Genomic DNA, 9,856 nt, shown 5'->3' with positions numbered 1-9,856 from the left:
AAAGGCGGCAGTGCAGTACTTTTAGACAACAGGGTGGATCGTAGCATTTTATTTTCTTGACTTGGCCGGGAAATAAGGGGGCCTTGGGTGGGGGGCTGGGCTTGGGAGAAGTGCAGGGGGTGGGCCCTCCGGAAGTCGTGCTGCGCTGTTTGAACCTAAGGTGACCTAACGGATGGCGGGAGCGCCCGCCCGATCCTGGGCGCGGGGAGCGGCCATTGGTGACGCACGCCGGGGAGCCCGGCGCCCACGTTTCCACCATTGCATTCGCGAGGCGTCACCCCCGGCGCTCGCTCTAAGTTCGGGGCTGCGGGCGTCCGCCTTCCTCCCTCCCGGAGGCGGGCCCGACCCCGCCCCTGCGCCCCGGGTGGCTCCCGGCGGCCCCTCCCACCTCCTGCCCTCGGCCTCCCCGGCGCGGCGCAGTCCCCGCGGCCGCAGGCTGACCCGCCGAGCGGTCCCCAGTTTCCCGCGGCCGCCTCCCCAGGCATGGCCCAGGGCCTCGCCTCACTATGGCAGCAGCACGGCACAGCACGCTCGACTTCATGCTCGGCGCCAAAGGTGAGGACACGCGGCCGCCACCTGCCCGGCCGCCCCCGCCGCCCGGAGGGCTCGGGCCGCGCGAGGCGCACGCCGCGGCCGAACAATGAGCGCTGCGGGGCCATGTGCACCGGCGGCCGGCGGAGGCCGCGCTCCGGCTCGCGCCGCGCTCGGTCCTGGCCGCAGCGCGGGGCTCAGAGGGGCCGCGCCGGGGCTCCCCTCCCAGCCGAGCCGTCCCCCGGGGCCGCGTCGCCCCCCGGCCCCCCAGGCGGGACCCCGATAGGGCGGCGGTGCAGGGGCGGCGGCGGAGCGAGGCGTGGACGGTGCGGGGCCGCCCGCGTGACCTTTTCCTGTTTCGGGTGGCGGGTAAATCCCCCCCCCCGGGGATGGGGTCTCCCCTAGCGGGAGCTCGGGCTGGAGATGGACCGCACCGCGCTTGTAGGATTTTTAGGCGACTGCGTAGGAGATGGATCCCCTGCAAAGGGACCAGGGACGGGAAAAGGAAACGATTATTATTATTGGAGGGGGGGAGGTGAGGTCTGGGCGCGGGAGCCCGAAGTCCCCGAATCGGGGAGGCTCAGAACACTGAGAGGTGACCAGAGCAGAGGGCTGGGGAAGTCTGTGGGAACGATAAGGGGGAGGGGTGTTTTGCAGGCTTTTCTCTGGGTGCTTCTAACAGAGGGGGAGGGGTAGGACTGCGGGTCTTGTGTCCTGGTGGCTTTGAAACCTTTGAGAGCTGTAGACTTGAATCTGCGCCTTCCGCACGTTCCACTTGGAGCATTTCATCCATATCCTGCCTTTTCAATGCTTTCCTTGAATTGGATGGATCAACCATTTTTGTAACCATTAAAACATTTTTTTCCACTTTCTCTTCCCGTTTGTTGAACTTCTGAGTACTTTGCTTTTTTCTCCCCCAAACTTGAAGGATCTCCGAAGGCACAAGACTTAAAAAAAAATATTGACTGAGGACTGGAGCAAGATCTGGGTCTGTGCCCTGTCCTTCGTGATTGGCTCTGCATGTGTCTTTGGCCTTGTTTCTCAGCCCGAGTCTCATCTTCCCCGTGGTAGAAAAAAAAAAAAGAGGGGGGGGGGAGAACAGCGCACTCGAAATAGGGCTTTTAATGTTAAAGGAGTTCCCGTAAAACACTACAGGGTTGTTAAGTAATGCCATTGTATTTGGGTGGTCAGGAAGTGCCTTGGAGAAAACAAAGCATTTTTTTAGTTCCCACATTTCTTAGGTGAGGATGGAGGGAGAGGAGACTGCTGGGCAGCATCCGGACATAAAATGGTGATTGGGGCCCGCAGCTGGAGGCTTGTGTGATGGCTTAAGTTTTTTGAATAATTGCCCTACTAGCTAAAGCTAGTAGTGGTTAGTGGAGGTTTTAGCATGCTCGATTTAGAGGGGAGGGTGAGTGAGGCTTGACGAAGGAGTAGTGGTTCAAGGTGTCCTAGCAGCTAAGAGGAGAGTCTAGGAAATGACCCAGGTAGTAAGCACCTGTGAGCACTCCCCTGTACTTAGCATGAGTTTCTAGGCTGTAAGGAGGGTAGTCTCTGGATGAGGCCTGAAGATTCTGGCACTTGACTCGGTTTGAATGCCCTGTCTGAAGCCTCAAAGGGCTTTCAGCTTCATTCAGCCTCGTAAGTGAAATGATGGCTGCTTCTGTGTTCCGTTGTAGAAGGGGAGGGAGGCCTTCACATAGCTGTATGAAGAAAAAGGGAGAACGTGAACACTTTGGGCCCACACTAGCCAGAGAGGGAGTGAGAACCATGAACGTGCATTTTGGAAGGGAATAGGAAAAATTGGCAGGTTCAGAGTTTGGCAAGGTGTGGGAGTAACATCTCAATAATTTAGTTGTGCAAAGAGAAAGAAAAGTAAAAGAAGATCAAGGAGTATTCCCAACCAGTTATCTTAATTCCCAGCCTGTTAATCTTAAAAGTGAGAAAGTTTTGATGGCAAGGTGAAGAACATTCTAGAAAGAAATGATACTAAGAAGGGGGGGGGATGTGTGTGCACAAGAGTGTTCTGGGAGTAAGGGAAGTCTGATCTTATTGTATTCCCACCATCAGTTGATATGGGGGGAGGCATGTTACCCTCGCTTGTCAGTAGGTATCCACGCTTGTAAAATAAGGGGTCTGGTTAGAGTAGGGTCTTCTAAGAGTTCTTTTGGTTTTCATTAAGGGGCGCTTGGTGAGAGATCTACCACCTGTGAGGTCTCCAAAAAGCATTTATTTTAATTGATAATAATGAGTCAGAAAACACTATACTTGGCATTAGTATTGGATATGACTCAAGGGTGAGTCAAAGGCCCGTGGAGCCTGGATTCATGTTCTTTTTTTCCATTTGTCAGTACTTTTTCCTAATGCTGCAGTTTTGTGATGTGATTTTAATGGAATTAAGCTCAGGACATTCAGTTATGTTACTATGATTCCATATAACTTGGTTACCAATCAATGCAAGCCAGCCACTGGGCCGCTAAAGGTAATTTTAAGTTGGGCCTTGTGGTGCCTGTTTAGTGCTGGCTGATGAGGTAACTCGGGAGATTATAATGTTTGCTACAAAAAATCCTCATCTTTGGTCATCTTGTAACTGAAGTATTGGACTCTCAAGCCCGGAACATATTTTGCTATTTCTGTACCTGAGAGGCTAACAAGAATGAACATGTCCCATGTTTGTGTGGTTTCAGCATCTCTGGGCTGGTGGAGGACACACGGTTTGTTTCTAGTTGTGTATGCTCCCAGGAAGCCAGCCAGCCAGCATGCAGGCAGGGCAAGGAGGGGTGAGGGGTGAGGTACCTGAGGCCTCAGTTTGCCCTGTTAGAGGAGTCTCTGGCTGGCCAGTTAGTCCTGGAAAGGTCTAGCAATCCCTTTGATGTTTCTTTCTTCCCCTGGGCTGGGAGCATCTTTGAAGGCACGTTTCTAGGGTCTGTATCCTGGAAACAGTTCGGAAACATCATAGATGTCTGATAAGTGCTGGTTACGTGGACTCGATTGATGTTAGGGTGAAGGTGGAAAGCTAGTTCAAGTCCACTGGAGGAAAACAAGGCATGCGTTTATTTACCTTTAGAATTGAGGGTGGGTCCTGAGGGGGGAAGCCTGGCTGATGCTGTTAGGTTTGTCTTTTGGACCACTGTTCTGTGCTTTATATAGTAGGGGCGGAAAGTGACTGTGTCATTCAAAGTCATGAATTAGTTTCTTAATAAAAGTCTTGTTTGTAATAAGTTAAGAACAGCCCTGGCTGGATAGCTCAGTTGGTTAGACCTTTGTCCAGAAGCACAGAGGTTGCCGGTTTGATCCCTGGCTGGAGCACATGCAGGAGCAGACCAATGGCTCTGTGTCTGTCTGTCCATCTAGTCTGTCTGTCTGTCTCCGCCTCCCTCCTTCCTTCCCCCCTTTTCTTCCTCCCTTCCTCCCTCTCTAAAAATCAATAAAATAAACATAAAAATCTTCTTGTGCCTTTGCCTCTCATTAGGGAAGCCTGTGGAGCTCTTTTCGGAATAAGGATTTTAAATGTATAAAGTAACCTAATTATTTAAATGCAGCTTTCAAATTGAAAAATATATATCTGTGGCACAGTAGTACTACATGCTTCTTTAGTAACACATTAAATAACATGAACTAGCAGCGGGCCTACTAACTGCCATGAGTTCAAAGTAGAGTGGAGGAAATCTGTAGAAAAGCTGTGACGTGATAAGAGCGGGGGTGTCCTTGGTGACCATGGCCAGGTACAGCTGATGATGTGTGGTTACGGCTACACAAGTGTAGCTGAAGAAAGTACTCAATTTCAATTAATAAAAATTAGGATGTGTATCTTTCCCATCCAACTTCACAGACTCCATAAATGGTATCCACTGGTCCCTCGGGAGTCCTTGGACCCCGAGGGTCAGAGACCAGGCTTTAGGGAGCAAACTGAGAAACTGCCATTTCTGTATATTCTTTTTTAGGAAGAGGTTTCCACTCAAGGCCAGAGCTGTAGGCAGATGTCCCTGGTTCTTCAACTCTTTGAGAACGTAAAAGCCGATACTTATTAAATGCCTCCTTGTCTAGGCATTGAGGTACACGTTAATGTATGTAATCTTCACAACAGCCTTTCAGTAGGTCCTGTTATCCCCATTTTAATATGAGTAAATAGGCCTATTGATGTTTTCACCTTATTGGCAGGGTGGGTAGCTGGGACTCAAAGCCATGTCTGTTTGATTCCAAAGCCTTTTGGTCATTCAACAACTGCGAAGCTGCAGTTTGAGGCAGTGGTTATCAGCGGTCCTGTCTCCCTCTTCACCCATCCCCAGGGGCATTTAGTGGTATCTGGAGACATTTTTGGTTGTCAGAACTAGGAAGATTCTACCAGCATCTAGTAGACCAAGGAGGCTGCTAAACATTGTACAGTGCACAGGACACCCCCTCACCCCCAACACACACACTGACAACCCCAAACATCCAGAATGCTGGAGTACAGAAACTGCGCTGTAAGTTCCTTCTTTTTTTAAAGATTTTAGTTTTTTATTTTAGGGGGGGGCAAGGAAGGAGTGGGAAGCCTCATCTCATAGTAGTTGCTTCTTGTATGTGCCTTGTCTGGCAAGCCTGGAGTTTCGAACCGGCGACCTCTGCATTCCAGGTGGATGCTTTATCCCCTGTGCCACCACCACAGGCCAGGCGCGGTTTAAATTCTAACTAGGGTGTTGTAGTGAATGAGATATTAGACTATCTGGAAAATTTCCCTGGTTCCTTTTGGAGGTCCCTATTAGGCGCAAATTGACAGGCCCGGAGGGAGCATTCTCCTCCATGGTTTGCAGCCGGGTTGGTTAGGAGCAGATGGCCGCCACTTCCTACCCTACTGAGCCTGTGGTTTCAGGTGACCCTCCCTTATTTCCTGAACCTTCAGCCCATCCGCCAGCCTCCCATTCTCCTGTGTATTTGTTTAGCTGCTTTCTGGTGGAAGCATATTACCTTCTGCTGTTTTAAATAGCTATAACTAGAAGTTAAAACCTCAACAGTCCAATTTTAAGTGCAACAATTGTTTTTGTTATTCAAGAGTATATTCTCAGCACTGTCTTTAACCCTAGTCCACCATTGTGATAAGCACCACGTCCCTCCTCCCCAGCCACGCCCCTCCTCCAGCCACGCCCCTCCTTCCCACTTCCCAGTGAAGCTGAGGGGGGTGGGGGGCATGACCGGAGTGGGAGAATGTCTGCTGGGGCCTCACTAAGACTGAATCACAGTCCTGGGAGGGGACAGAGTTCCTTGAATTTGCCGTTTTAGCCATATTTCTCCCAGTAATTCTGCTGCTGATTAAGCACGGGAACTACTATAAAAAGATCCTCATTTAAAAACAAAAACCCCTTGTATTAGAAGCCTTTGGGGCACCCCCCCCACAACCCCAGGCAGCCAGTCCTGAAGGCCCAGACACCCTCTCAGATTCCATTTTCGAGCCCACTTTTCCCGGTATCCATTTTAGATCCCTCCTGAGCGTCCTCCTTGTCCTCTGGATAAAGTCAAACTCCTTATCAGCGTTTACAAGGGCTACCGCTACCCAGTTGTCCGCTCCCTGAACACACTGCGGCCTCCCGTTCCTTGTGCTTCCCGGTAGCCTGGACTCCAAACTGAAGAGCTCTGGGGGAAGCATTAAAAAAAGAAAACCTCGGTTACTTCTTTTATTTTAATTTTTAATTGAATTTATTGGGGTGATATTGGTTAGTAAAATTATACAGGGTGCAGGTGCACAGTTCTACAACACATCGTCTGTATATTGCATTGTGTGTCCCCCCCAGTCCAGTCTCCCTCTGTCACCCTCTGTTCACCCTCTACACTCCTCCACCCCCACCCCCTCTCCCTCCTGCCATCCCCACACTCGTGTGTGTGTGTGTGTGTGTAAGTTGCTTTTTTCTTTGCTCACTCCCTTCACCTTCTTCGCCCAGCCCCACAACCCCCCTCATTTCCGACAGCTGTCAGTCTCTATCTGTGAGCTCTCTAGGAGTCTGCTTCTATTGTTTGTGAATTTATTGTGTTCATTAGATTTCACAATGGAGTAAAATCACACGGTACTTGCCTTTCTCTGACTGGCTTATTTCTCTTAGCATAATGCTCTGCAGGTCCATCCATGCTGCCGCAAAGGTTAAGATTTCCTTTTAGCTGAGGTACATTTGCACAATGGAATACTACTCAGCCATAAAAAGGGACATTTTTGACCTTTAGGTATTCTCTGTTATCTTAATTGTGTTTAAACATGTCACGTGGTCTGCTCGGGGGAGGTCCTCATTGGAGGCTGCCTCCCTTTGGCATGCTCTTTGCATTTGTTTAAAAAATTATTTTCTCCAACTCTGCATTAGATTCTTCTTTTTTCTTTAAGTGAAAGGAGGAGGAGATAGTGAGACAGACACCTGCATACACCCTGACCAGAATCCACCCAGCAACCCCCGTCTGGGGCCGATGCTTGAATTAACCAAGCTGTCCTCAGTGCCCGGGGCTGACACTCACATCACACCACCCGAGACACTGGCTGTGCTGGCTGTGAGAGAGGAAGAGAGAGGGAAGGAGGAGAGGGAAGGGGGGAGAGAAGAAGATGGGCACTTCTGTGTGCCCTGACGGGGGATTGAACCTGGGACATCCGCACACTGGACTGATGCTGTATCCACTGACCCAGCTGACCAGGGCAGTTCTTATTTTTCTTCTTTTTAAAACAGATTTTCTGTATTGACTTTAGAGAGGAGAGAGAGAGAAAGGCAGAGGGGAGGGAGAAATAGGAAGCACCAAGTCATAGTTGCTTCTTGTATGTGCCTTGACCGGGCAAGCCCAGGGTTTCGAACCAGAAACCTCAACATTCTGGATTGATGCCCTGTCCACTGTGCCAGGTCAGGCAAACATGATTCTTTTTAGAGTATAGTTCCAAAGTTATACCCATTTCTTGAAACTTCAGGGGTTTAGCATAGTGAAATTGGTTTGTGCTAGTCCTTACTTGGTAGTTCTCTGTTGGTTGACGTGGAGCGGATAACAGCTGCTTAGGGGTTGACTCCATAATGCAGGCAGTAGGGATGACCCCACCCCTGCTAACAGGGAGAGGTGTTTTTTCAAGTCATCTGAAGCCTGTATGTGGTGCTTCTGAAGGAGAGGGGTTTTCCAATTCAGTGACCAACGTATAGACTGTCTTGTGTTGTTGTTTTTTTTGCGGGGGGGGGGGGGCTGGTTGTGCTTTGCAGTGGAGGAGTTACCAATTTGGACTCTTTTTTAAATTAAAAAAAATTAATTAATTGTGTTTACATAGATTCTAGGGTCGCCCCAAATGTCCCCCTCCCCCCTCTTCCCCTTGCCCCCCTCCCTACAGCGCCCTCCCCCCTTCCCTTCAGGTTTATCCCATCCTATCATCCCCTTTCCCTCTGTCCTCTTTTCCTCTGGTCCCTTTGATCCCTCCTCTATCTCAATTCCATTCCTCAGTTCTCATTATTCCTTGGATTCCTCAAATTTGGACTCTTCTTTGCATCCCTTCATTGTATAATAAGGTGGGCCGTGGTTGAACGAGCATGCACAGGCCTTTGCTACCTTCTTGGGAATCAAACCGCAGTGCTGTGGTCTCTCATTAACTGAAAAGTTAGAGTTTCTGGCATCAGATTTGATACCCGGGTAAGGTGTTAGGCTTTGAGTTGAGACCACTGTGGCTGTACTAACCCTTGATAGGTAAGGATTAGTTAGAAAGTTACTAGATTGTAGTGGAGTGCTTGTTTAAAAATGTGTCCAATAAAGCTCTTATTGACTTTAGTTGTTGAAGTCATGGATCTGGCGGGCATTTCAATCCACCATTTCGTTGCATTTGTAACCCAAGCCTGCTGGTGTGCACTGCGGCTTCAACCACCATTTCATGGCAGTTTAATTACAGGCTCAGTTCTTTGGAGAAGCGGGCGAACCTCCTCAATTGAATCTGCAAACCGAGTATGTAAACCATTGCACAAATGCTCTTTTAAACCCTTACAACTAGGCACTTTTCCAGACCCCAGAAAAGAACAACTCTGGGGCCCTAAGTTGTGGTGGGCCTGGATTTCATTAAACTTGATACTGTCATCTGTGTTCCGGAAGGAGCCACTGAGCTAGTGCGTACTTGTGATCAGATGGATTTATGTGCTAAGCCACAAACTCAAAAGGACCCGATAAGAGCCGGCAGCAGGTATCATGTTGTGGATTCCTGAGCTCCTTGCCTCCCTCCAGGTGGTTTCACATGCACCTTAATTTCTCTCTTTGCATGAAGGTGCTAATGATAGCAAAATCCCACACACTGTGATGTTGGGTGGGATGTCCAATAAAATGTTTGGAAGAATGTCAAACGGTACATAGAATACGTAACACTAATTGCAGTGCTCAGAGCTGAGTGCTTTGAAATTGTGCCAGTGGATCAAGAGGCTCGTCTATAAAGAGGTGTGAATTAAATGGAGTGAAATATAAGGCTTGTTCTGCTGGCGAGGAAAGAGGCGGAAGATAACGGGTGGGCATGTGATGTGAAGGTTACTCTACTTGTGTGAAGCTCTCTTTGAGTTAGTAAAGCAGAAGTTTTAAAAGACTTTGATTTTTAAAATAGTCCATAGGTTTGTGCTGCATAATTCCGTTTTCTAGAACAGGAATTCCTGAAGTGAGTATCCTGACCAGTTTCCAGAGTTTTGTTATATTTTACCACACTGTGTCTTCCGAAAAACTGCAGATGATAGACGTCAAGCCCGACTGCCAGGCTCGGGCATTCTGAATTTCTAGAGGTGAATGCACCTCAGCCTTGGTTCAGCACAGAACTCCTCTTCGGAGAGGATTGTTCAGGACCAGGGCCTTGGCTCACGCTTTGGAAAACAGTGATGGTTTAGGTGTTAGAAATCGTTTAACACTGAATTGTTGAACTATAGTGCTGCAGCTGGACTGTGTGGCCCCGTCGGTTTGGGGGTTTGAGGAACATGGTCGTGTGCGTGTTTGTCCAAGTATTTGATGTTCCTAAGTGGCGTTAGTCTAGGTTACAGAGAGGGAAATTACCATCAAGTGATCCCTTTGGTATGAAGTGTGAGAATATAATAGGACTTTTTTTTTAATCTTTTTTTTTTTTTTTTACAGAGACAGAGAGAGGGATAGATAGATAGAACAGACAGACAGACAGGAACGGAGAGAGATAAGAAACATCAATCATCAGTTTTTTGTTGCGACACCTTAGTTGTTCATTGATTGCTTTCTCATATGTGCCTTGACCGAGGGCCTTCAGCAGACTGAGTAACCCCTTGCTCAAGCTAGCGACCTTGGGTCCAAAGTTTGAAGCTTTGCTCAAACCAGATGAGCCCGCGCTCAAGCTGGCAACTTCGGGGTCTCG

The 9,856-nt window shown here is 49.0% G+C and overlaps 1 protein-coding gene across 1 annotated transcript in view; it reads left to right on the top strand.

Annotated features, from left to right (window-relative positions):
• Positions 1 to 264: 264 nt before the first annotated feature.
• The window catches only part of SMS (spermine synthase), a 55,837-nt gene continuing 46,245 nt past the window's right edge, over positions 265 to 9,856 (top strand). Inside the window, exon 1 of the mRNA XM_066250021.1 lies at positions 265 to 555. Coding sequence (XP_066106118.1) covers positions 507 to 555 — 49 coding nt within the window. The 5' untranslated portion in view covers positions 265 to 506. The remainder of the gene's footprint in view (positions 556 to 9,856) is intronic.

This window comes from Saccopteryx bilineata, chromosome X, assembly GCF_036850765.1.
Source record: "Saccopteryx bilineata isolate mSacBil1 chromosome X, mSacBil1_pri_phased_curated, whole genome shotgun sequence".
In the NCBI taxonomy this organism is placed as follows: Eukaryota; Metazoa; Chordata; class Mammalia; order Chiroptera; family Emballonuridae; genus Saccopteryx; species Saccopteryx bilineata.
This window is presented reverse-complemented; position numbering and strand designations above follow the sequence as displayed.